Source organism: Scophthalmus maximus, chromosome 7 (genome assembly GCF_022379125.1).
Source record: "Scophthalmus maximus strain ysfricsl-2021 chromosome 7, ASM2237912v1, whole genome shotgun sequence".
Taxonomy (NCBI): Eukaryota; Metazoa; Chordata; class Actinopteri; order Pleuronectiformes; family Scophthalmidae; genus Scophthalmus; species Scophthalmus maximus.
The window spans coordinates 26,362,258-26,389,708 of NC_061521.1; the positions used below are offsets into that span (position 1 = coordinate 26,362,258).

At 46.9% G+C, this 27,451-nt stretch overlaps 1 protein-coding gene across 2 annotated transcripts in view; it reads right to left on the minus strand.

Moving 5' to 3' along the window:
* Window positions 1-27,123, minus strand: part of immp2l (inner mitochondrial membrane peptidase subunit 2) — a 65,114-nt gene extending 37,991 nt beyond the window's left edge. Inside the window, exons 1-3 of one of the 2 annotated variants that reach the window (XM_035642245.2) lie at window positions 26,969-27,122; window positions 18,345-18,482; window positions 16,078-16,181 (exon numbers count right to left, since the gene is read on the minus strand). In XM_035642245.2, coding sequence (XP_035498138.1) covers window positions 16,078-16,181; window positions 18,345-18,479 — 239 coding nt within the window. In that variant the 5' untranslated portion in view covers window positions 18,480-18,482; window positions 26,969-27,122. Of the gene's footprint in view, window positions 1-16,077; window positions 16,182-18,344; window positions 18,483-26,968 lie in introns of both variants that reach the window. The other variant, XM_035642246.2, reaches the window with a different exon arrangement.
* Window positions 27,124-27,451: the final 328 nt, after the last annotated feature.

The window sequence follows — 27,451 nt, forward strand, 5'->3', positions numbered from 1 at the left end:
TGACAGGGCCCATTACCGCTTAGATTTATATCCAAATGATTACAGTATCAGTGATCAGTGGGCAGGATGCTGGGCCGTCGTCATGACACCGGGAGATAAATTGTGGCCATTATTAATGCAACACTAAGCCTTAAAAAACCACAGTAAATATGATGATGATGAATAACGGCCCCGTAAACGAGCGAGGAGTCTTAATGAGCGTTGTTATTATCAGAGCCCCTCCCCCCGGACCGTCCCGACGAAGCTGAGGCACCCCCGTTAATATCCTGGGATCGTCATGACGATATAAACATCAAGTCAGATCACGTGGACTTTCAGACATTTGATGGTTTCAATGATTCACAGGTCAGATCTGTGGCCAATAAACTTCAGCATCATCATCACCATCCTCATCGTTAGAGCCAAACTTTTTTTATTTTTGATAGAAAAATATTCTCACTGAAATGTTTCCAAGTCACGTGCATGGAACAAGCCAGTTCAGATCTGCACGTCGCGGCTTCTTTCATCCCGACTTCTGAGGAAAGCGCCGCCGCTCGTTAACACGCATGTGACGGCATGTTAATTTATGGAAAAACAGGAAGTGCTCTCCCCATCGACGACCGTCCTCTGGGGAGAGGAGCTGCAGTTTCACACCATGTTTAATGCAAAAAGGCCACGACCAGCGTTTTCATTCCCTTCCCGTCCGTCTGCTGCGGTGTCGGACGGCGTCTGAGCTGCCTCGCAGGAATGTTGGAGAGTTTTCAAAAAGGAGTTTGACCATCACACAGGCCCAGACTTCAGGGAGAAGGTGCACAGGAAGTCAACAGGTGCTGATGTTCCATCAAACCACAGCGGCCTCAGGCATGGGAGACCGACGCACTAACCACGAGGCTAGAACCCCGGAGTCGCTGCGTCTGTAGCTTCTAGGTCTCTTAACGTGTCGGAGAGTGGTGTTCAGTGTCGTGAGGTCCCACGACAGGTCCGCATCATTCTTTTTGTTTTCAATCTACAGAGCCAAAATAACAAATCACTGCTCTTACTGCTGGTAACACGCTGGTATCTTGAACGCAGCAGGGGAGTGTTACTACCTGGTCACTTCCTGGGGCGACATTATTGCAAAGTAACACTGAAGGAAAAACAACACTTTGCTCAAAGTGCCTGACGGGTGCGTCTGTTTCCTCCTCCTCCCCCGTTTGACTTCCAGGTGCTAACAACATGATTGGTTCCCTCCTGTGCAGTTCGCTCATGCTGCTCATTGGTTTCCTCGCACTTCCAGTCGACCTCGGTGGTTCTTTGCTCTCAGCCTGTTTTCAGTTCACAGCAAATTAGCTCAGATTAATGGAGAAGAAGTGGCGTGAGTATTTTCTCAGCTGCGTGAAGATTCTCCAGAAGACGCAAGAACATATTTCGTCCAAATGGCGATTTATTCTGTAAATCAGGTGTGGTTGAGGAAATGATACAAAGAATAATTAGCGATGAGACATTTAAACACCTTTGTAGTAATCAGTGTAATCTCAGTTTGTTGTTTCTCATCCAACATGGCGGCGTAATCTCAGGCAGCCGTTCTGCAGGTTTCTCCTCCATCATCGCACCCGTCGCCCTCCAGCGTTAATATCGCAACATTGCTAATGGGCCGTTTTTTATCAGCGCACAAGTTTCCGATTCGTGGTTTCTAATGAGGATGAGTTCCTGGCAATAAATCCAGGGATAATTATGTTAATGGGACGTGATTAGGGAGTAATATACGCTGTCGCCGTCATCCAGCTGCAGGTCCTCTCACAGCTGGGCCGTCACGGCGCAGATTGAGAAAACCGGAAATTTTATCAAATTTAAAAAAGAACTCTCCAGGCTTTACAGGAAGCGGAGCAGGGGCCGAGGGCAAACCACAGCCACAGGGGGGTGGGATTCATAATTAAAAATATGACACCTAGTATTTTATAATCCACATGTTCACTGATAGATTACAATCTGGAACAGTTGACAGATTGTCAGTTTGCTTGGACGCGTCTCTACAGGCATTGGGTTGAAATCAATTTCAGGTTGACAGCAGATTAGACACAACATGATATATTCCTACACCTGAATGAGTACATGAAGGCAGCAACCAACAACCCTTTATGTTCTCATCTTCTATTGAAGATGATCTGATAAAACATGGCAGCAGCTCTTAAAACAGGCACGTTTCCTCCCAAAGCAGCCGACAAACATCCAAACATTCAAATCAGATGACCCATCTCCCGTCCTCCCACCAAGTGTCATGGAATTCTGTTCAGGATACAAAAAAATGGACAGGGATGAAAAGGTACCCTCCCTGGTGGAGGGAATTAGGTAGTTTGTCTTCTAACTCTTTCAGTTTGGAGGTTTACATCCTCATTTTCTTTCATTATTCAAGTACTTTGTATCTTGTAAGTATGAGATTTCCTCCGTAGGGCGACTGGGCTCAGCTTTAGGATATCGGTTCATGTTGGTCATGAGCTCTGGGTAGTGACGGAAAGAAACGAGATCACGAATACAAGCGGCCGAAATGAGCTTCCTCCGCCAGGTGTCTGGGCTCAACCCTAGAGATAAGGAGTTCGGGCATCCGGAGGGAGTTCCTTTGCGTCGAAAAGAATCAGTTGAGGTGTTTTCGGACATCTTTTCAGGACGCCACCTGGGCGCCTTCCTTTGAAGGCCTACCAGGCTCATCCAACTGGGAGGAGACCTAGAGGTTAGACCCAGAACTCGCTGGAGGGACAACATATCCCATCAGGCCCTGGGAAACGCCTCGGGATCCCCAGGAGGAGCTGGAAGGCCGGGGAGAGGGACGTCTGGAACACCCGCAACCTGACCCCGGATAAGAGGAAGAAAATAGATGGTGGGTGGATGGAAGTATTTTCCTAATTTGTGACTGGTTGATCCACCTCGTCGCTGGTCTGCCCTTTGAGCGGATGAAAAGGAAGAGCTGGGGGTGGGTTTGTTTGAACTCGGGTCACGTGAAGACAGGACGATCTCTTTGAACAGTAATTAAATTCACTGACATTTACCGACAGACTGGTATCAGGGAGAGAAAGACGCCGTCTCTGGCTTGTGAACTGTATTTGTTTCCATCTGCAGCCCTGGTGACCTCCTGCCAGCTCTCCTGGGGAGAAACCTTTCCTCAAAACCACTGTTTCTCTGTCTCACCTCTCACCGGGCCGAGTATCAAATGTGCTGCCTAACATGGCCAGAGAAGAAAATACTCTTTTAACATCGAGGAGAGGACTTTATTTTCAGAAATACGGTTACATCAAATACAGACGGCATTTAAATCTGAAGTGACATCACTTGCCTGAGGTTGGAAGGAGGAAGTGAAGAGGAGCTGGATGTTTCTTCCCGTCCAGGCGGTTGAGATGATATGTCGGAGGTGGATCAAACACATCCAGAGTTTTACAAACTGAAGTCGTGTACGTGACGAAACTGAGACAGAACCAGACTGACAAACACCAACAGCTCAGAGCGCCGAGAACACGAGCGAGTGTATCAGCCTGAACTACAGCCAACTATAATAAAATACGATGGAGATTCTTAGATATGAAACACAAAGGAAACAGAAGTCAGTCTGGTTTCAACTGTGCCAATGCCAACAATCAACGACCTTGCGCCAGGTTAAGGTGGATGTAACGAGGTTGTTCTTTAGGAGAGCTCGTCGACCTCCAGGAGGTTTCTAGGATGGTTTAAGGTTCTGTAGGTGGTTTAAACACGTGTGGGACAATGTGAGGTTGTTGAACATTCTCCATCACCATGACTACCAACAACAGCGACTGAGGGATGAACGATCAACACACCTGAAGAATTAATGACGCGAAGGAGAAGTGAAAATGTCCTGGAATCGAATGGAAGGACATCACATTATTAATATACACTTTATTTTTGTTTTTTCTTGAAGTTGTCCGTATTCTGGACCTTTGTTCACTACTGTTAGTATGTATTTGTGCCGCCTGCACGCCGCTCCGCCAAGGACGAAACCACCGCCACCGCAGACTGACTGACTGACACACACACACACACACTTCAATCCCTGTGTCTATTGGCTCAACACAATGTGTCACATTGTTAGTTGTCAAGTGAAGAACACTTTGTTAGGAGGTTTTCAGAATTCATTCCTATTTACTGAAATCCACGAACAGAATCTAATGAGCTTCTCCACACACACACACACACACACACACACACACACACACACACACACACACACACACACACACACACACACACACACACACACACACACACACACACACACACACACACACACACACACACACACACACACACACACACACACACACAGGCAACGCAAGGCCACAACATAAAACCACAGATATATAGTCCTATTCACTGGGGAGTGTGTGTGTGTGCGTGTGTGTGTGTGTGTGGCTGCAGGGCGTTTGAATTAGAGCCTCTGGCGGCTCTGTTCGTCCTCTACGTGCCTCCATCCTTCACCGGCAGAGCGAAGCCCTGGACACCAATGAGAGGATCGTAGATATTTCGGAAGATAAATCCACACCGACGTGGACAACTGACTCCACCCCCTTTGACACCTGTTACCATGACAACTGCCCTGTCATGCCTAACCTGAGCCTCACCTCTACATGCAATGGATTATGGGATGATTAGCTCTTATAATAATTCCAATACAGTCTTGTGCCGTTGCCTATTTTTTCCAATTTTAATTTATTGCTCCAAAAAAATGTTTCATGGTAACGATTCATGTCGTATTGGCTTGTTTCAAGGATTAAAACTCTTTATACAAGGATTTTATGGAACGTCAATGGAGTGCATGCATCGGAAATTCGTAAAGTTGCCGGTCACTGTTGAGCTCTATCCGTACGTCGTTCCTAATAAAGTGCACAGTGGGTGAATGTCGTCAGCACCAGCTCCTCCTTCTCCTCTTCTACAAGCTCCTACTCCTCCTCCTTCACCAGCTCCTCCTCCTCTTCTACAAGCTCCTCCTTCTTCTACAAGCCCCTCCTCCTTCACCAGCTCCTCCTCCTCCTCTACAAGCTCCTCCTCCTCCTCCTCCTCCACCAGCTCTTCCTCCTCCTCCTCCTCCTCCTCCACCAGCTCTTCCTCCTCCTCCTCCTCCTCCTCCTCCTCCACCAGCTCCTCCTCCTCCTCCACCAGCTCTTCCTCCTCCTCCTCCTCCTCCTCCACCAGCTCCTCCTCCTCCTCCTCCTCCTCCTGCATGGGTCATTATCAGAGACCTACAAACCATCTCTACTTTGTCTTGTTTAATTAAAACTGTGACAGGACACGGCGACGAGTGGGGCTGTAATTCATAACGGTGACACGTCGTCCTGACGGAGCTCTTGTTTCTCGCAAAACCGAGCACTCAACATAATCAAAACTCTCTGCGGGACGAGCGTCTCAATGATGGATGAGCCCACGTGACTGTTTCCTCTCAGACGCGCTACAGGACAGATAAAACACAGACAAGTCAGTTTTCCAGTCACAGCAGGATAAGATTTCACGCCACTGCGAGTCCTGACCTGCAGAAGTAGATAAGCCGCGGGGGCGAAGTCAGTGCCACGAGGACCGGTCGTGAGTCTGGACACGAGAGTCTCGAGAGGTGATTATTATTTTTCTCTCCTCGAGAAGCTGTACAGTAAAATATGTGGTTATATGACACAGGGCGCGACGCCCACACAGAGCAACAAGATGTTGCATTTAGATTATTTTTTTAACACATTGCATTTACATTGTGATTTACATAAAAGACAGAACATGCACAGCATGTTCAGCATTCATCCTCCAGGTCAAACGATAAATGTAAAGCAGACGGGTTCTGATGGATAATGGAACTAATGCACCGGAACAAAAGCCCAAACAAGTCTCAAATCTTTCCCCTGTAAGCTCCGCAGCTGCTCGTCAGTCTCTCGGCCTGTAACCACCGTTGGCCCTGGACAGTTTATGTGTTACTCGTCTAATTAAATCTTTGGATACTTTCCCTCCACGGAATCAATGGAAAGCACCGGCATAAAACACCGGGCTCGGAGCTGGACGGCGTCGGTGTGAAGGCCGGGGGCGCCGATCGATGGCGGAGGGCAGCTGGTGACCGGGTGGCGTCGCTCCAGAGTGTCTCACATCGGAGCGACTGGGCGCCGCGACCTTGGCCTAGAGATGCGGCCAATTACGGCGTCTCCCTCCTCCTCCTCCTCCTCCTCCCTACCCCCCCTCCCTACCCCCCCTCCATACCCCTCCTGCCGGCTGTCCGACCACATTCAGCTCGGAGGAGGTAATGACGGCAATTAGCTGCTGGAAGGAGCTTCTCCCAGTCTCTCAGCAGCGCTGCTGCGAGAACTTTCTACCGCTGTCACATCATTTACCTGGGAAGGAAGGAGAGATTGACGAAAACTATTTTGGGGGTCATCATGTGTAAACAGACGCTCTTTAAATGCAGAAGTGTCTTTCTGCCTGAGGGAAATGTCCGGTCTCTGCCTGTGTGAGCGCCGTCGGCGTGTTGTTCTGTATTCAGCTTCCTGTGCAGGCGGCAGGTCGTTATGTGGCGTCTTGCTAGCGACAGAAGCGACGGCGTCTGGTCGCAGCGACAGGCCGCGGGGCCTAGTCACGGTGTCCGTGCAGGCCTCATTACCCCGAGTGTCAGGGTGTGCGGAGGTGGGAGGACGAGCTCGCCGTGTCCCTCCTCTTCAGCAGGACTCACACAGATGCGTCCGACTGGGTGGCGCCCACCTCTCCTCCTCCTCGTAATCAGGAAGCACTCGACGGGCGCAGCGGAGAGAAGAGGAGGCCGTTACAAAGACGCACCAGATCTGGATCTCACACTCGCTGTGATAAATACTTCCTCTGTTTGCTATTCATTGACCTGCGGCCGAGCGGCGCTCCTCCTCGTCCAGCTTCCCGTTCCAGCTCATGTTTAAAGCATGATGCCCGGGTTTTCCCAGGCGACTGATTTATTCCGTTTCTTATTTCTGCCGGCGATGGAAAGCGCGACTGCAGATTGCTGTCGATGCTTCTCTGCAGGAAGCTGAACGCCCGAATGTACGTTTTTTATTTTTTGTGGCTTTTTACGAAAGAATTCTTCTCCATTATTTAGCCACTCTTTTCTTTTTTGTTGTAATGTATTTCTTGACCAGGGCAAACAATCGTCCCCCCGCAGGCTTCGTATTATTTCCGCCGTCACGAAGTGGGGCAGGAAGCTTCCTTCTTTGTTCATGCTCTGTTTTCTTTCGTTTCAGGTTCAGGAGCGTTTCAGGGGACAGACGAGCTGATGGACATGTTTGTCCACGTGGTCGTAGGTGGAACCAGGTGTCAGGTCCCTTCAGTTTGAAACTTATCTGGAGACGGCGGGTCCTGACCTTAGACTTTGATTTTCTCATCTCCGTGGTATGTGGGAGCACAGGTGAGAGGGAGGAGCAGTCGACAGGTGAGAGGGAGGAGCTGTCGACTGGCAGTCGACAGGTGAGAGTGAGGAGCAGTCGACAGGTGAGAGGGAGGAGCAGTCGACAGGTGAGAGGGAGGAGCTGTCGACAGGTGAGAGGGAGGAGCAGTCGACAGGTGAGAGGGAGGAGCAGTCGACAGGTGAGAGGGAGGAGCAGTCGACAGGTGAGAGGGAGGAGCAGTCGACAGGTGAGAGGGAGGAGCAGTCGACAGGTGAGAGGGGTGAGGGGGAGGAGCAGTCGACAGGTGAGAGGGAGGAGCAGTCGACAGGTGAGAGGGAGGAGCTGTCGACTGGCAGTCGACAGGTGAGAGTGAGGAGCAGTCGACAGGTGAGAGGGAGGAGCAGTCGACAGGTGAGAGGGAGGAGCTGTCGACTGGCAGTCGACAGGTGAGAGGGAGGAGCAGTCGACAGGTGAGAGGGGTGAGGGGGAGGAGCAGTCGACAGGTGAGAGGGGTGAGAGGGAGGAGCAGTCGACAGTCGACAGGTGAGAGGGAGGAGCAGTCGACAGGTGAGAGGGAGGAGCAGTCGACAGGTGAGAGGGAGGAGCAGTCGACAGGTGAGAGGGGTGAGGGGGAGGAGCAGTCGACAGGTGAGAGGGGTGAGAGGGAGGAGCAGTCGACAGGTGAGAGGGGTGAGAGGGAGGAGCAGTCGACAGGTGAGAGGGGTGAGGGGGAGGAGCAGTCGACAGGTGAGAGGGGTGAGAGGGAGGAGCAGTCGACAGGTGAGAGGGAGGAGCAGTCGACAGGTGAGAGGGAGGAGCAGTCGACAGGTGAGAGGGAGGAGCAGTCGACAGGTGAGAGGGGTGAGGGGGAGGAGCAGTCGACAGGTGAGAGGGGTGAGAGGGAGGAGCAGTCGACAGGTGAGAGGGAGGAGCAGTCGACAGGTGAGAGGGAGGAGCAGTCGACAGGTGAGTTTCATTCAAACCTCAGCGTCTGTTGTTTCTGCAGCTCAGACTGAAACTGTCTCCTCGACCTCCGACTTCCACCACTGGAACCTCCAGGTGAGCGAAACTAACCCCCCCAGAGAAATCACACCAATTGCCATTTGGAGAATTAATTCAGTGACCTATGGTAATTTTAAGATTCAGTGGCTCCGTGTCGACTGTGCTCGAATGAGGAATGAGACGCTGCTCTCTGGTTCCGTCGGTCAGACACAACTCATATTGGATAATAATCTTCAGCTTAAAAAGGAGTTTAACGACGGAATGTTTCCTTTTTTTCTGAAACATTTGATCAGAAACTAAATGTAGCGTTACCACGGCAACTCATCTGATGTGACATGGGGATGGCTCAAACGAACAGAACAAAATAAAAGTACGCCGTTGTTCGGTATTAGGGTTGTGATCAAATCATAGTCTGCAAATAAATATGGACCACATGAAGCCAGATCTTCTTGATCGCCCCGTGGTGGTTTCTGGCTGCAGTAAAGGTCATAAGCCCCGCCCCCTCCATGTCATTTGAGCTCGTTCTCATCACACTGATGTTTTTTCAAGTGTTCATGTTTCTGATTATTAGTTATTTGATGATATAAAAACGGGCTGAGTGACGTCATGATTGACAGCTGACACTGACTCGTGATTGATCGAGCACGGCGACGCCTGTATCTGAGATATTTTAGCTTTGTGTTTGTTTGCCGGGCGGAAGATGAGACGCGTCGTCCATCTTTAAATACAATGGCAGCTGAGAGACTGTTACAGACTATGTTGTTTCTCAAGAAGCAGCTTCACGTGCGTCAACAACAACGCAAAGGAAAATCAATGGCTCACGAACAGTAACTGGACGTTTTTATACACTCAACTACAGTATATAACGTGAGTTTGGACATGGTCCTGTCGTCCTCTCAGAGTCGCTGCCGAGGCGACGGTGATGCTCTTCATTAAAACAATCATGGTCTCACGTCTGTCTGTCAGTGAACACAGCGACGTCTGGGTGGCAGAGATGACTGATAGTGCCGCATCCACCAGTTACCATGGCAACCTGGTGAAAAACTCAAGCCGGGGGGGAAGAAGGAGGAGGAGAGGAAGCCAGGTTGCCTGGATGCGGCGACATGATTGACAGAACTGGTACAGAACACACGGAGAAGTGTGGAAGGTGGCGAACGAGGAAGAAAGGATCTGACAAACGGCGGCGAGATGCAACATGACGACTCCTCCGATCGTCTTCTCACAGATTATAACTGTTCATACGCAGCAGCAGAATATTAGATGTGGGGAGCTTTCAGACGGTGGGTTTTCCCCCAGTCGGACGCTGCGTTAAACTTTTTACAGCGTAGGTGGAAGACACCCCCGTGCGTCGCGCTTCCTCTGCTGGTCCTCGGGTCCTCGTGTGACCACCGAGCTGCCCCCGGCGTGCCCGTGTCCTCTGTCATGTCTAAAGCCGGGCTGTCGGGGGAGGGGGAGGGTTTTATTGTGGATCATATTTCATTATTTAAGCGGCGCGTCGCCTCCAGACTCCTGCTGTCCGTCTCAGACGAGAGGCTCTGAGGCAGCGGAGAAAGTGGAAGGAATATTCGCGCCAGTGATGCAAACAAGCACAAATGTTTGCTTGTGACCAAACTTGTGCGAGCAAAGCGAAAGTCACGACTTTTGAAACAAAGAAATTTCTCTTGTTATGAATTCACAGGCTGTTTCAGAAACTTTGATGTACGACGATGTTTTATCAAACTGATCATCCGCAGCACGAGTTCTGTGCTCCACACACAAAGAGCGTGAAATGACTTCCTGCCTGTTCGTGAGCTTCACTCGATCCGAGGTTCCCTCCTGTGATTCTCATCAGCTGCTGCTGATTGGAAGCTTCGGTCCAAACCTGCAGTTTGAACGACTCAAACGCGGCCGTGAAAACTGCTTTGTGTCGTCGTCACGCCCGAGTCAACGTGATCAGGAGAACGAGGCGAGACCAAGAACGTTTCCTGCTCAGACATTCAGCTCCTAAATAACTTCAGATGGTTTATTTTTCAGTCTCTGACTCACGACTTGGTGGAGAACATCAGTGTGTTTGTTGTCTCTGCCTGTGGCTCTCGGCTCCAACGTGGCTGCTCATTAAAGCACAATATCACATTTTCAATTTAAGTTAATTTCTAGTTAATTTAGATAATTGTGATGCTAGTGTTGAGGCTCTGGAGATTATTAGTGTTAATGGAGCTGAAGCTTAATGTTGCCAATAAAGATGTTGATTTGCTTCTTTTTTTTTGAAGTTTGTTAGAGACAAACATCGAAGACAAAAAAGTTCCTCGACCTGATTGGAACCAGGAGTTTGGACGCAAGCAAACGAAACCTAACAAGTCGTTTGTTCAAATTAACTTAAATCATGAAGACGACGACACGTCTCTTCTTCCTCTCGTCATACAAACATGAAGCCCAAACATCTCAGATTCAGGAGCCGTCATGTATGGCCGTGGGATTCGAGGCCCCTCCCACACACACGCTCTCGACCAATCCTTAGTCAGTGTTCCGCTGCCAATCGGTTTTTATATCATCAAATAACTGATGAGAAGCAAAGTGATCAGAAACATGAACACGTGAGAAAACACCAGTGATAAGAACGACCTCACATGACATGGAGGGGGCGGGGCTTATGACCTGTACTGCAGCCAGACACCAGGGGGCGATCAGCAGGATTTGGCTTCAGTATAGAGGAGCCGTCATGTCGTCATTCTTTATTTACAGTCTGTGGTTTGACCCTCGCTCGACTGTTGGGTTTTTAATCTGTAATATTCACATTTCAGTTGTTAATTTGAAGTATTTAATTTTAAAATTCAGCTTTTGTTTGTCACAACAAAGACAATGGCTGCTGCTTCCCTGTTACCTCAAGATCTAGTTGAATATTATTCATCCTTTGAACAGCTTCAGTGGAATCGTGGAGTTTGTGTCATTTCTTTTCTCTTTGTGTATCAGACAGTTTGAGCCAGTTCCCCTGAACAGGTGAGGAACACCTGACTTCACAGAGCCCAGGTTTGAGAGTCTCTCTTCTCCAACCTGCTCACTGATTCTCCATCACAGTTTGACCTGCGTGTTAACCTGCGTCTCTTCACTGAAGCCTGTGACGAACGGGTCGTACAGTCAGAAGTCTGTATTTTACTGGAGGTGTGAACACAAGATCACTCACAAAGATTGATTTGTAATCCTCAGGTTTTTGTTTTATGATGCTGGTTTGTGTCCATATCACTGTCTCTGTAGACTTTTATATTTTTAGACTGAGGCTTCTTTGGGAAAGGGAGACGTGATGAATTCCACCGTCTCCTGATTCTGTTCCGTCCTCCATCCTGTTGGAGTCTGGTGATAATCTCTCATCGTTTTCTTCATGTTAGCAAAGTCTTTTTCATCTGATTCTATTGATCTGATTTAGAAACTAAAGTAAGATGACGATGACATCACCACTGACACAAGATGGCCGCGCTTCGTGTTCGTACAACGACGGGAGGAGGTGGAGCGTCGGCGACGTCAGTCAAAATGTGAAACTTTATTTGAAATTCTTTTGAAGATTTTCCAGGTTTTCAGAGCTGCCAAATAATCGGACTTGGATAAAATCTGCATTTCATCTAATGATGCAAGCAAACACGCGCGCGCACACGCACACACACTTCAGATGCGACATCATGAAGTTGTCAGGAAAGTGTTTCCTTGCTCTTTGATCCGACTTCAGGAGGACATTTGAAGGGAAAACTGTAAAAAAAAACAAAAAACACACTCAGAGCTCATAAGCTGATTACTGGATGTGAGAGCGACGAGCTGACAGAAATATTTACTCAACTTCAGTCCAGGTTTTATTTTGTCGTCTTAATTTGTCATCATTACCGTGGAAACGGGGCGCGGCGAGTCGTGATTTAATGGACCGCTGCTACGCAGCAGATTGTGTTGCAGTAAATCTCTATAAAAAACACGTATTGATTTAACTGTAACGTTTTTGGTTCATTGGTTATATAAGTCAGAGACATATAAAAAGGAAACTCTTCGACTGATTCGTCACTATCGCCGCCGGTCGGAGCGTCTGACGTCTCGTCGTTTAAATCCCAGCTCTGTGCTTTAATGCCGCTCCGCCGCGTGGCCCGATTAACGTTCACCGTGTCAGGACAGCGGTGACACCGAGCCTGCTGGGAGCACGCCGTCCAACAGGAACGCCTCCCGGCAGCGGCAGCAGCGGAGGAATTATCCCGGATCATGGCTGGTCTCCAGGACGTGAGAGCAGCTGAGGCCTCCAACTCGTCTCCACGTCACACGTCAACAAATGTTGACACCTACAGATCGACTGACGCATGTTTAAGACACGTGTTCGACCTGCATTATTGAATATGAGAGACGGCGTTTATATACATGAAATCAGCTTGTGACGCATGTTGATCAGATGTGAACATCTGCTGGGTCAAACCTCATCACCGAGCATCTGACGAGTCAAACACCCTGTTTGATACTGACCAACAAAACACGATCTGATTCGCCCGTCAGCACGATCACAGTGAGGTCATCCACGTGAACCTGAGCACCGAGGTTCTGAGTCATATTTTAACACGAATTAAGTGCGTTTCCATCAACTGGATTGGAATAAACTAGATCACCACCAGGGGGCGGGGCTTATGACCTATATCAGGCCAGACACCAGGGGGCGTGTCTAATGACCTATATCAGGCCAGACACAAGGGGGCGTGTCTAATGACCTATATCAGGCCCGACACCAGGGGGCGTGTCTGATGACCTATATCAGGCCAGACACCAGGGGGCGTGTCTAATGACCTATATCAGGCCAGACACCAGGGGGCGTGTCTAATGACCTATATCAGGCCAGACACCAGGGGGCGTGTCTAATGACCTATATCAGGCCAGACACCAGTGGGCGATCAGGATGACTGGAGCCGTAGTGTCGTCCATCTTTGTTTCCAGTTATTGCCTCATGTATTTTATGCGTCTCACTTCTTCTGCTTGTTATTTCTGCGTCGTCGTTGTTTTTTTCCGTCTCTTTGTGATTTGCATCTGTTTGTCGTCTCGTCTGAGCCGAGATGTTTTCAGACGCCCCCGGGGGCTTTTCATGTTTCCTCACCTGAACAGTTTGTACTTCACTGCTTTTGTTCTTCTGCTTCTCCCCGGTGAGTTTTAGCATTTGTGAAAAATCAACAACAAAAAAAACAACCAACAACAAAACAAAACGAAAAAAATCTTAAACATGTGGTTTTGCATCTGCCTCTAATCCCTGGAGACGCTGGTGAAAGAGGCATGTGGGTAACGAGACAACAAGAAGAAAGACAAAGTGTTTTTAATGAGCCCAATGATGCCACTTATTGAAATGAGAAGGTCTGAGCGCTGTCACGGCTTCACAGTGGAGGATCCTCAGCTCCTGGTTTACTTCTAAAACTTTAAACAACTGTCTCTGCTGTTGGAGTCAAACCTGTGATCGCAGCAGACAAACTTTCACTTCCTCCAGTAAGTAGGTTAATAATCTAGCAAAAAAATGACACCGAGGTGTAAATCTTCTACGTGTGCCGGAGGAACGGGTCGTGCTGGTGTCATGTGTTTGATCCAAACACTGAATTTTACCACCAGTCGTCTACAGATGTTCCCCAGTGGAACACAATGAGACTGAGGCTTCATCCACACTGATACGTTGTAGTTTTAAAATGCATTTCTCCTGTTTCAGAGTGAGGCTCCGGTTGGTTCTCATCAGTCACGACTCAACGTCCCTAACACTTCCTGTCAGTAACAGTTCCACCTTGTCGTCGTCGTCGTCGTCTTGCCGGCTCTGACTTTTCACCATCACTGTTCCTCCTTCAGAGAGTTAGTTCTGTAACTAAGCAACCAACTGCAGAGGAGACAATCTACTTCCTGTTTACACCGACACCAACGGCACAAAGGTCATGTGATATGACGTCTTAGGTGTGTAGATATGGATTATTGCCGATACGGAGCCAAAACATTGGAACGCAAATGTATGGACGTTTTAAATGGCAGCAGCCACCAGGCTGATGTAACACAGCGTCGCAACTCGGCATGTTCCATTTCAAGGAACCCTTCAAACGCGCCCTTCCATTCCCGAGCAACAAAGGGTCCAACAGGTGGATCGTTCCCTGTTCAACCTATCCCAGGATGCATTGCGCGTCAACTACAGCTCCGTTGCCAGGTGACAGCATTAAGGGCGGAACAGGCTGGTGACGGCGAATAGGAAATCCGCCGTAGACCAGTCCGTCACATTTCGTTTTGGCCGTCGACCGTGTCCTCTGAAGGCGTCGGCCCCTGGAGCTTATGGTTCATAACAGTTGTTACTTAAGAGCATCGACTGTAATGTTTAAGAAAGTCTGAACACTTCAGTTTTTCCTCCTTTGGACACAGAGCAGTTTCCCGATGACCCAGTTTCACCAGACACCAGAGTTTCAGTCCAGGACCCCTGAGTGAACCCAGTTCCCTCCGATCCTCCACAGGGAGAATCAAACGTGTTTGTGTTCTTGTTCTGGAACCAGTCCCGGACAAAGATAGCAGCTGAGCTCGACGCCGACGCCACAGAGGAGGAGTGAGGCGCGGCGCTTCTGAAGGATTCTCCATGAATATTCACAGACTGTGGAGTTTCACCGACGCTCCTATCAACACACCAATCCCCCGCTGATCCAAGATGGCTGTCATCACACCCTCTTTGTCGACGGGGACTCTATTCATCTCTCGCGACGCGGATTTATAACCCACGAGAAACATTTCCTCCTCCAATCCGGGAGAAAATGATGTTTCACAAAAGAATCGGTTCCGAGGCCGCTCACAGGCAAATGATTCTGTTCACAGCCCGAAACGTAAAAAATCAATCAGGTCGGTAATGGTCTGCGCCCCGAGCGTGACAAACCACCCGCTCTCTGAACGCCCACTCAGAAAACACAGGGACACAATCTTTTTTTCCTCATCACTGGAAAAAAACGAGAGGGGTTTCTCTAAATAAGACATCGCTCTGTGGACCCGGAGTATTCACTTGAACAATTTTCCTTTTAAATGACGGCCAATTACGGGGCAAGGAAACAGTTTCCCCCCCCGCGCCCGCCGCCGCATCACATCTGAAATTAAAATCTGAGGCAATGTTCTGAGGCGGAGGATAGACGCGGCTTTACGAGGGATTTTAACAAAATCCAGAGTTGATTCAGATCCGGTTCTGTATCATGGGGGGGGCGACAGGTTGAATATAAACTTTATAGAACCACTGTATCCATTTTCCTTTTGTCAAACTTTCACAAACATTTCTCCTCCCCACAAGAACTATTTGACCGGTTCTGAACCCAAAGAGGGTTTGACCCTCCGTCATACAGTACGTGTACAGTATCACCAGCTGGTGTGAAATATACTCTCAGACTTTCACCGTATCAGAGTGTAACAGGACGAGCAGACGTTCCGGAGCTGAGGACGTCTGAGGTGACGAGCACTGACGCTCATCATCAAGACAAATCTGCCTTTTTATTTCATTTGGTTTTTAGCCCTGGTTGCACTTTGATTTCACCTTTTTTTTCTTGGTTCATAAATTCGTGTCATGACCTAATGACTCTTTCAGTGGTTCGATCAGCTGAGAACCACTGTTTCACGGCTCGAGCTGATGGAACCACGTGGGCCGACGTCCAGACCTCGTCCGGACCTCGTCCAGCTATGACGCCACAGGACCACAGACACACGTGTGCAGCTGCACATTTCATCAACGCACCGCGTCTTCTCCCGAGAGAGAGTTACTCACATGACGGAGACGATGTCCCCTCGCCGGACCTCGTAGTTCCTCACGCTCCAACGGTTCAGGAGGACGACGTCGCACTCGGAGCCGCTGTCCGGGTTCAGGGACGGCTGCACGCAACCACGCAGGCATGTGGAGAGGAAGAGAGAAAGACAGAAAGAGAAAGAAAGAGAAAGAAAGAGAGAAAGAGAAAGAAAGAGAGAAAGAAAGAAGTTTAGTTGTAATGTATCATAACTCTGAACTACATTTACAGTAGAAGTTAAACATTATGTAACAACTGAACGTTTTATCCAGATGATAAAGAAGATCTGGTGATCAACACGTGGTTCAGGGGCCTGCTGGAGGTCTCGTCGCGCTCAGCTCCCGACAACCTCTCGTCCTCCATGACAGCTTTATTACACGCCTGTCTATAACCCCTCCCCCTTTCTTCCTCCTCCTCCTCCTCTTCATCATGATTGTCACGACTGATACAGGATCCAGACATGACGAGGATCCAGACATGACGAGGACCCAGACATGACGAGGATCCAGACATGACGAGGATCCAGACATGACGAGGATCCAGACATGACGAGGATCCAGACATGACGAGGATCCAGACATGACGAGGATCCAGACATGACGAGGATCGAGACATGACGAGGATCCAGACATGACGAGGATCCAGACATGACGAGGATCCAGACGCGTGACGAGGATCCAGACGCGTGACGAGGATCCAGACACGACGAGGATCCAGACGCGTGACGAGGATCCAGACGCGTGACGAGGATCCAGACGCGTGACGAGGATCCAGACACGACGAGGATCCAGACATGACGAGGATCCAGACATGACGAGGATCCAGACGCGTGACGAGGATCCAGACGCGTGACGAGGATCCAGACACGACGAGGATCCAGACACGACGAGGATCCAGACACGACGAGGATCCAGACATGACGAGGATCCAGACATGACGAGGATCCAGACATGACGAGGATCGAGACGCGACGAGGATCCAGACGCGACGAGGATCCAGACATGACGAGGATCCAGACATGACGAGGATCCAGACGCGACGAGGATCCAGACGCGACGAGGATCCAGACGCGACGAGGATCCAGACATGACGAGGATCCAGACATGACGAGGATCCAGACATGACGAGGATCCAGACGCGACGAGGATCCAGACGCGACGAGGATCCAGACATGACGAGGATCCAGACATGACGAGGATCGAGACGCGACGAGGATCGAGACGCGACGAGGATCCAGACGCGACGAGGATCCAGACATGACGAGGATCCAGACACGACGAGGATCGAGACGCGACGAGGATCCAGACGCGACGAGGATCCAGACGCGACGAGGATCCAGACATGACGAGGATCCAGACGCGACGAGGATCCATCTGAGGCAGGTTTTTGCAAAAGATTAATATCCAGACACAGTTCAACGAATGAGAAGTTACAGAATTTTCAGAATATGAATCTCTTCCAGTCGTGTATGTTTCAGAGTCGAGCCTCTGTTCCTGTCGTGGCCCTTTAAATATAAAGTCTCACGAACCCGTCTGACGCTCATCTCATATTGATTTATCAGACTCAGAATTAAGTCCATTTATTGTCCACAGCGTTTTTTCATTTCTAAACAGCCGCATGTGAAAGACACTAGAGTACCTTTCAAAATATATCTATATGTGTGTGTACTTTGTCGGTTCAGCAGTTCCAATCATTTCGGTCCTGAATGAACGACTGAATCTTTTACTTTAATCTCTCAGCGAACGCTCCGGCGCAGCGAGATGAATTTTCAGCGGCTTTACTCGACCAGGAATCATAACGCAGCTCAAGTCGTCTTTAGATATTTATACTTCATACCTGTGAGGCAGAGATGCAGAGAATTTTTCTCCTGTTAGGTTGTATCTACATCTGTAAATAAACATGGACGACGTGCCTCATTATAGGTCATAAGCCCCGCCTCCTCCACGTTAACAGATGGGACATGGACCAAACAAAAGACGTTAAAGCTCCAGCGTGTACATTTTTTAAAAATGTTGACGGCATCTGGTGGTAAAGTTGCAAACCGCAACCAACTGAGTGACCGACAAACGCAACGCAAATGTTTGGTGCAATGTGTTCACACACAAAGTCAAAGAGAAGGACTTTTAAATACACAACGCGAAAATCATTTCCCAGCATCCTCCATGTGGTCATGGCGCTGTGACCTCTGACCTCCTCGTTATCTGCAGTTTGAAAAGAACTGACTGTGAAGACAGAGGGCGGTGGATCTCACCTGCATCGACGCTCCCTCCACTCGCGCCACGTAGGCGAACCGGTCGAGGACGGTGACCGTGACGGGGACGGCGACGAAGAGTCCGCTGACGAACGCCCGCACGTAGCGCCAGCCCGCCGTCGCCTGCCGAGCCATCACCTGCACGGGAAGACGGGATCATCAGAGGCACGATGACACATGCACACATACACACAGGAAACAGGAAACGCCGCTCAGGTTAGATTACACCACGTTTGATTGAACTGTATCTGAACTGGAGAGCAGGTCGATGCAGCGGCAGGAGAGAGATGGAAAACCACAGAGGAAACAGGTCGGAGCGAACGACAGACAACGACAGACAACGACAGACAAGTGAGACGCTGATGTATCACCAGAGAAACACCAGAGCTCCGGCAACACTTAATATTATGGACTTTTGTCAAACTGATCACGTTTTTCAATATGTTGCTGCCAAAACAACAACATACACGTTTGAATCTTTTTTCTCCATCACCGGTCACAGTGCATCACTCTGGACTGAACATCATCCAAACAACAGTGATGTTGGGACTTGATCACAACACGAGCCTGACGGACGACGACACGCAGGAACACGGACAAAAAGGAGCATTCCGTCAATCGTCACCGCGGGTTCACCGATTGGAATCTGAGAACACTCCTTCTCCCCTGACACGCGTTCTCAGGCACTTTGCTTCTCCAGGAAGCCCAGACAGGCGTGAAATGAGCGACCAGCGGGCGGCGGCGGCCACGCACCGCTGCCTCCAGCTAACAGCCTCGTCGGGACGCTCGCGCTCCGTCCTCACTCTGGAGATCTGCCACAGCCATTACCTCCACATCACGAGACTTGAAATGAAACATCACCGAGTGTCTGTCACGAGTCTCTGCACAGAAAGACTGATCGTCATTTAACAGACAACAGGATACGACAAGGTGGATTCATAATATCAGACATTTCATTTCTAACTTTATTGTAAAGTTCCTTTCGGAGTCGGAGGTCGTCTCGTAACTCGTCTTGCAACGAACAATTTGTGTCCATGTCAAGACAACGTCTGGAGCTCCCGAGCTGCCCGGAACCAGCTGAAACCAGACGTGTTTCAAATCACTGCAACGTGTGGGCAGATTCAAAAAGATGCTATCGATTAAAGAATAAATATATATCTTCAGTTGTAGTTTCGCCAGACAAGAACCCAACTGGGACTTTCATTTTTCTCTTTGTTTGAGCTAAACGGAACGAGGCGACGAAGAGAAACTCTCTCCCACTGTAGCGAAACTTAATTAATGCAGAAGAATACAGAAACCATAAAGGTCTTGATGGGAGAATAAGAATGAGAGTTGTTGAAACGTTCCTCTCCGACTTGACGTTTGCTCGTGTCGCGCTCGCCTCAGAACCGCGAGGCCACTGCACACTGGAGCAGGTTCTGACGGAGCGACGCTCTTTATCGATTTATTGTCGACATATTGACAAACCAGTTAATGCAGCTCATCTCCCTCTCTGCATTAGTATTCATGCCGCTGCTAGAGATCCAGCAGCAGCTCTGTAACAAGCTGAGGCAAGAGACTCGACAGCTTCATCATAAACACCCGCTCGTTGTCGGCTCAGGGTGAGGAGGCCTCTAAAAGCAGCCATTTCAACAAACCCACTTCTACTAACCGTTCACAATTTATTCATATGAGCCCGGTACAGAAGGTGTGAATATGAGAACTCTGCGGCAGCACATCAGTCACTTCTCAAGCAGAGACGTTGTTGTGGTTTTCTGCTTTTGCTGGAATTGAATTCCTGGGTCTCTGGGCTCGACTCCCGTCTCAGCCGGTGACTAATGTTGGCGTTCAGAAGCTTTTCCCCAGACCGATAAATCCACAGGGGAGGATGCAGCAAACGCAGCGGGGACGCTGATTACAGCCGGACGCTCAAGAGATTCCCCCCCAAACCAGCAAACCACTTCTGCCTCGACAGCAGTTCTGGGCTTTTTGCAGAGGGAAGCAGACGAACGCCTGAGCCACAAATAAGTTTGATGGAAACTTAACAGAGCGAGAGGGAAGAGAGCTGAGGACTCTTTCATTTAAAAGGTAGTTTTCATACGAACACGAGGTTTTACAGATGTACAACCATAACTCACTGTCCTAACTAAGTTATATCCTGTAAACAAACACTGAACGTGCTGCTTCACAGGAGGTAATGAACCACATCATCCAGTCATTTCTGTTAAAAAGGACAAATAAATGAAATGATATATTTATGTGTTTAAAGATTCATGTCTTCAGTAGTATTGAAACATGGAAATGATACATAGAATAATGAACAATCAGTTCCCTCACATACACATTACGTTACGACGAGCGATCACAAAGTTCTCAGACTGTTCCTGTTAATGAGTCACTGTTCTACGTCACGTGATCGACATCAGGATCTTCTGCTGTGTTCTATTGTACCTCGGCACTCGGATCTTGGACTCTTCCGGTTGCAATCTCCGACTCGGATGTCGTAATTCCGGGTTACGAGACTAAACTGGAACGATAAACCCGACTTCCGAACTTCGACTTCCGAGGTAGAAAGGAACGCAGGGTTCGTTACGTACGTATGTATATATATTTCATATTACGGCCTCCCCGTGTATCACACTTCCCCCCCAGTAGCATCGTGCGTTGGAGCCCAAGCAGCGAGTCGTCAGATCTCCATCTGCAGGCGCCGCTCGTCCTTAATGAAGCTTCGTCAGGAGAAAAAAATCAATCTGCTGCCGGCGTCGGGACCTTCTAATGGAAAACATAAACACCTGTTGATAATGAGATTCTGGGATTAGAGCTCGGGGTCGACGTGTTCATCTGGAGGTTCGGTCACAGGATGTCAGGCCATGACGTTTTTATCAACCTGTTATTCTTCCACGATGGAGATTATGATTTCATGATCTGAAACGTTTTTGTTTGTTTGTTTTAATAAATATTATTATGATAATTAATGTTAGTGATGTAACGTGCCCAGTGAAACTCGTCTTTTTCACAGCAGCCAATGTGACATCACAGGTCTTACTGACGATATTAATGAAGCCTTGTACATAAACACATTATGAATAATAATAAATTGGTGAAATGACATCACGCGAGGGCGCCACTGACGGGGGCAACAGAACGTCGCTCTGACTTTGTATGAAATAAGTCATTTGTTGGATTAATCTCTTTAACCTTATCAGACAATATTTATTCATCTCCCGGCCGCCGTGCGACGCCGGCTGTGACCGCGCTCGCTCAGCCGGAGCTAAGGTGATTACTGGACGGGTGTCGGTGTTGACTCTACGCCGCGGACGATCCAGGGCCCGATGCCTGGGACACAAATGGGATTTGTCTCTCAAGCAGAACATTAGACGTTGGGCTTTCTGGGCCACGGCAGCAGAGAGAGCGTTACAACAATCCGCGCTGCCTGCCGCCGCTCGCCTCGGAGGCCGGACAGGCAGTTCGGGCCGACGCTGATGATGTCATGAGGTCATGGATGTAATGGAAAGTTGATGAAATTGACGCTGACTCAGGAACAAGGAGAGTGTGGACATCTACCGCAGAAGTATTTATTAGCGCAGCCACTCTGGGACAATTCAAACAAACAGACAAACGAGTAAAAACAGAACCTCCTTGGTGAAGGTAGTGAATCTATAGGAAGCAGATGACGAGTTGTAGCAGCGACTTTAAAATTTCTTAATAAAAATGTGGCCTTTATCCTTCTTCCCCCCACCAGAGGTTAACAAGTTCTTTCTCCACAACACGGAAGCTTCCTCCTGCTGAGGTGATTCAACAACAAACATCACAGAGCAGCACGACTCCTCCTCACCCACAGAACACAACACACTGCATCCTCACAACACACTGCACCATCACAACACAACACACTGCATGCTCACAACACACTGCACCATCACAACACAACACACTGCATCATCACAACATACTGCACCATCACAACACAACACACTGCATCATCACAACACACTGCACCATCACAACACAACACACTGCACCATCACAACACAACACACTGCATCATCACAACACACTGCACCATCACAACACAACACACTGCATCCTCACAACACACTGCACCATCACAACACAACACACTGCATGCTCACAACACACTGCACCATCACAACACAACACACTGCATCATCACAACATACTGCACCATCACAACACAACACACTGCATCCTCACAACACAACACACTGCACCATCACAACACAACACACTGCATCATCACAACACACTGCACCATCACAACACAACACACTGCACCATCACAACACAACACACTGCATCATCACAACACACTGCACCATCACAACACAACACACTGCATCATCACAACACACTGCACCATCACAACACAACACACTGCATCATCACAACATACTGCACCATCACAACACACTGCACCATCACAACACAACACACTGCATCCTCACAACACACTGCATCCTCACAACACAACACACTGCATCCTCACAACACAACACACTGCACCATCACAACACAACACACTGCATCATCACAACACACTGCACCATCACAACACAACACACTGCACCATCACAACACACTGCATCATCACAACACACTGCACCATCACAACACAACACACTGCATCCTCACAACACACTGCACCATCACAACACACTGCATCATCACAACACACTGCACCATCACAACACAACACACTGCATCCTCACAACACAACACACTGCACCATCACAACACAACACACTGCATCATCACAACACACTGCACATCACAAAACACTGCATCATCACAACACATCACACTGCACCATCACAACACACTGCACCATCACAACACAACACACTGCCCCCTCACAACACACTGGCCCCTCACAACACACTGCACCATCACAACACAACACACTGCACCATCACAACACAATACACACTGCACCCTCACAACACACTGCACCATCACAACACAACACACTGCATCATCACAACACACTGCACCATCACAACACAACACACTGCCCCCTCACAACACACTGCACCATCACAACACAACACACTGCCCCCTCACAACACAACACACTGCACCATCACAACACACTGCACCATCACATCACACTGCACCATCACAACACACTGCACCACAGGTCAACACACCATCACAACATGGCAGAGGAGAAGAGAAACAGATTCAGTAATGGACGATAGGTAATTCATAAATTTTAACAGTGCAACAAGAATTTTCTGTTGCTTGTGTACATAATTTTAATCTGTAATCTAAGTTCACTTAACTTGATATAGACCAATGATATGTATCGTTGTATCCATAACATGTGGACTGTAGTCTGCTAGCGCTGTGTAAAGTTATTACATTATACATTTCAAAATGTTTTCATTCTGACAACAAGGCACTTGAACGTGGCACACTTGCAATTCAAATATCACAAGTGTGAATTAGGAACTTCAGACGAGCGCATGAAGACAGCATAAACCACTATAAACCAAGACAAAGTATCTAAATGTTACTAAAGATAATTTTATACTATGCGTTACAGAACTTTCATATGCAACGCTAAAGTTGTGTTTGCATAATGAGCGACAGAATTATTATTCAAACTTGGATATACTTTGACACAAGGTGGACATTAAAACATTTTCATTTGACTTGTGTATATTTCAACCACATATGACTAAAGCGCGACCATATGGATTATTAGAGGCTGATACCAATATTAGGCAGTAAACCATTTCCGATATCGATAGATCGGCCAATTTGTATAGATATTGGAAAAAAAGATTCATAAGATGTCATTATAAAAGAAGAAATTCAATTGAGGCTTGAAATTTTAACGTTTAACCATAAACTTTATTATGAATAACTACAAATACAAAGAAACACATATTAAACCAAAAACATATAGAACTTGAATAAATGTAAAATGTAAAGATAACACATCTTTTCTGCCTAAAGATTTCATATCTGCATATCTGCAAAGTCATTACGACTTTTTAAAGTACAAGTAAAAAAGAATGAGAACCACCGCTTCAATCGTTAAAAACAAAAGTAAATCATATTCGATGGAGAAAAATATATTTTTAATGTTTATTTTCTTTCAAAAAAATAACGAATAAAAAATGCTCTCACCAGAGCATCAGATGTAAATATCTGTCTATTAGTTATCTGTCCATTAGTTTTCTGTCTATTAGTTTTCTGTCTATTAGTTATCTGTCTATTAGTTTTCTGTCCATTAGTTTTCTGTCCATTAGTTATCTGTCCATTAGTTATCTGTCTATTAGTTATCTGTCCATTAGTTATCTGTCCATTAGTTATCTGTCTATTAGTTATCTGTCCATTAGTTATCTGTCCATTAGTTATCTGTCCATTAGTTATCTGTCTATTAGTTTTCTGTCTATTAGTTTTCTGTCCATTAGTTATCTGTCTATTAGTTATCTGTCCATTAGTTTTCTGTCCATTAGTTTTCTGTCCATTAGTTATCTGTCTATTAGTTATCTGTCTATTAGTTTTCTGTCTATTAGTTTTCTGTCCATTAGTTATCTGTCTATTAGTTATCTGTCCATTAGTTTTCTGTCCATTAGTTTTCTGTCCATTAGTTATCTGTCCATTAGTTATCTGTCCATTAGTTTTCTGTCCATTAGTTATCTGTCTATTAGTTATCTGTCTATTAGTTTTCTGTCCATTAGTTTTCTGTCCATTAGTTATCTGTCCATTAGTTATCTGTCCATTAGTTTTCTGTCCATTAGTTATCTGTCTATTAGTTATCTGTCTATTAGTTATCTGTCTATTAGTTTTCTGTCTATTAGTTTTCTGTCTATTAGTTTTCTGTCCATTAGTTATCTGTCTATTAGTTCTGTCCATTAGTTATCTGTCTATTAGTTATCTGTCTATTAGTTTTCTGTCCATTAGTTATCTGTCTATTAGTTATCTGTCTATTAGTTATCTGTCTATTAGTTTTCTGTCCATTAGTTATCTGTCTATTAGTTATCTGTCCATTAGTTGTCTGTCCATTAGTTATCTGTCCATTAGTTATCTGTCCATTAGTTTAATCACTCCATTAGTTATCTGTCCATTAGTTATCTGTCTATTAGTTATCTGTCTATTAGTTATCTGTCCATTAGTTATCTGTCCATTAGTTTTCTGTCTATTAGTTTTCTGTCTATTAGTTTTCTGTCCATTAGTTATCTGTCTATTAGTTATCTGTCTATTAGTTATCTGTCTATTAGTTTTCTGTCCATTAGTTTTCTGTCCATTAGTTATCTGTCCATTAGTTATCTGTCTATTAGTTATCTGTCCATTAGTTATCTGTCCATTAGTTATCTGTCTATTAGTTTTCTGTCCATTAGTTTTCTGTCCATTAGTTATCTGTCTATTAGTTATCTGTCCATTAGTTATCTGTCCATTAGTTATCTGTCTATTAGTTTTCTGTCCATTAGTTATCTGTCTATTAGTTATCTGTCCATTAGTTATCTGTCCATTAGTTATCTGTCCATTAGTTATCTGTCTATTAGTTATCTGTCTATTAGTTTTCTGTCCATTAGTTATTTGTCTATTAGTTATCTGTCCATTAGTTATCTGTCCATTAGTTATCTGTCCATTAGTTATCTGTCTATTAGTTATCTGTCTATTAGTTTTCTGTCCATTAGTTTTCTGTCTATTAGTTATCTGTCTATTAGTTATCTGTCCATTAGTTATCTGTCCATTAGTTATCTGTCTATTAGTTATCTGTCCATTAGTTATCTGTCTATTAGTTATCTGTCTATTAGTTATCTGTCTATTAGTTATCTGTCCATTAGTTATCTGTCCATTAGTTATCTGTCCATTAGTTATCTGTCTATTAGTTATCTGTCCATTTGTTATCTGTCTATTAGTTATCTGTCTATTAGTTATCTGTCTATTAGTTATCTGTCCATTAGTTATCTGTCCATTAGTTATCTGTCCATTAGTTATCTGTCTATTAGTTATCTGTCCATTAGTTATCTGTCCATTAGTTATCTGTCTATTAGTTTTCTGTCCATTAGTTATCTGTCTATTAGTTATCTGTCTATTAGTTATCTGTCTATTAGTTTTCTGTCCATTAGTTATCTGTCGATCGTGTCTGTAGTTTGTAGTGGACTGAATGAACCAGGTGACTTTCCACCCCTGACCGACTGTTCACAACAAACAACTTTGCTCACAGACGCAGAACAGACGCGAGACACTGTGACAACACCTGCTCACTTCTGCCTGCACGTCGGTAAAACAACAGACCGTCAGTTTCCACCTTTAGTCACTTTGACCCTCTGCTGCTGGTCGACCTGAGGCTGCTAGCTGCTAACCGCTAGCTGCTAGCCGGAGTAGCCGCTAGCTGTTAGCCGCTAACCGCTAGCTGTTAGCCGCTAACCGCTAGCTGTTAGCCGCTAGCTGCTAGCCGGAGTAGCCGCTAGCTGCTAACCGCTAGCTGCTAGCCGCAGGGACAGCGTTTCAAACCTCGTCAGTGTCAGAACATGGTTCGATACCCGCGGGAAGTCGCCGCGCTGCCGTTAAACGACGCACCAGTCTACCGGTGACACACTGAAGCTACACGGAGCTAACACACACACACACACACACACGAGCACACACACACACACACCTACCGGCAACGTGAGCTCCGTCTTCCTGTTGTCGTCCTGCGTCACGTGTCGCCCCCGGGTCCTAGAGCCGGTCCACGCGTAGCTCCACACTATTTATGTCTGGTCTGAACAACTCGGCAAATCTAACTTGACATGAACTCAACACATTCTCATTCTCATTCATTATTGTTTACATGAGTTTCAAATAAAATGTATTAAGATGTTTGATTCAAGATATCTTATATGAAAAGAATGAGCTCTGGTTGAGGCTGTGTTGTGGCCCTACAACGTGATTATGGAGGACGGAACATGACTTAAAAAAAAACAAAAGCTGAAATAAATGCTGAAATAAATGGATAAGATAAGAGATCGCAACGTAATTGGTTGTACAGTAGATTTGTATTTCCTTTCCCTCCGACAGAGGCAGATATCAAAATGTGGCAGAGAGGCGAAAGAAGAGAGGAACCTTTACATTGACGTTATAAAGATGTAGTGAGGACTTGTTTT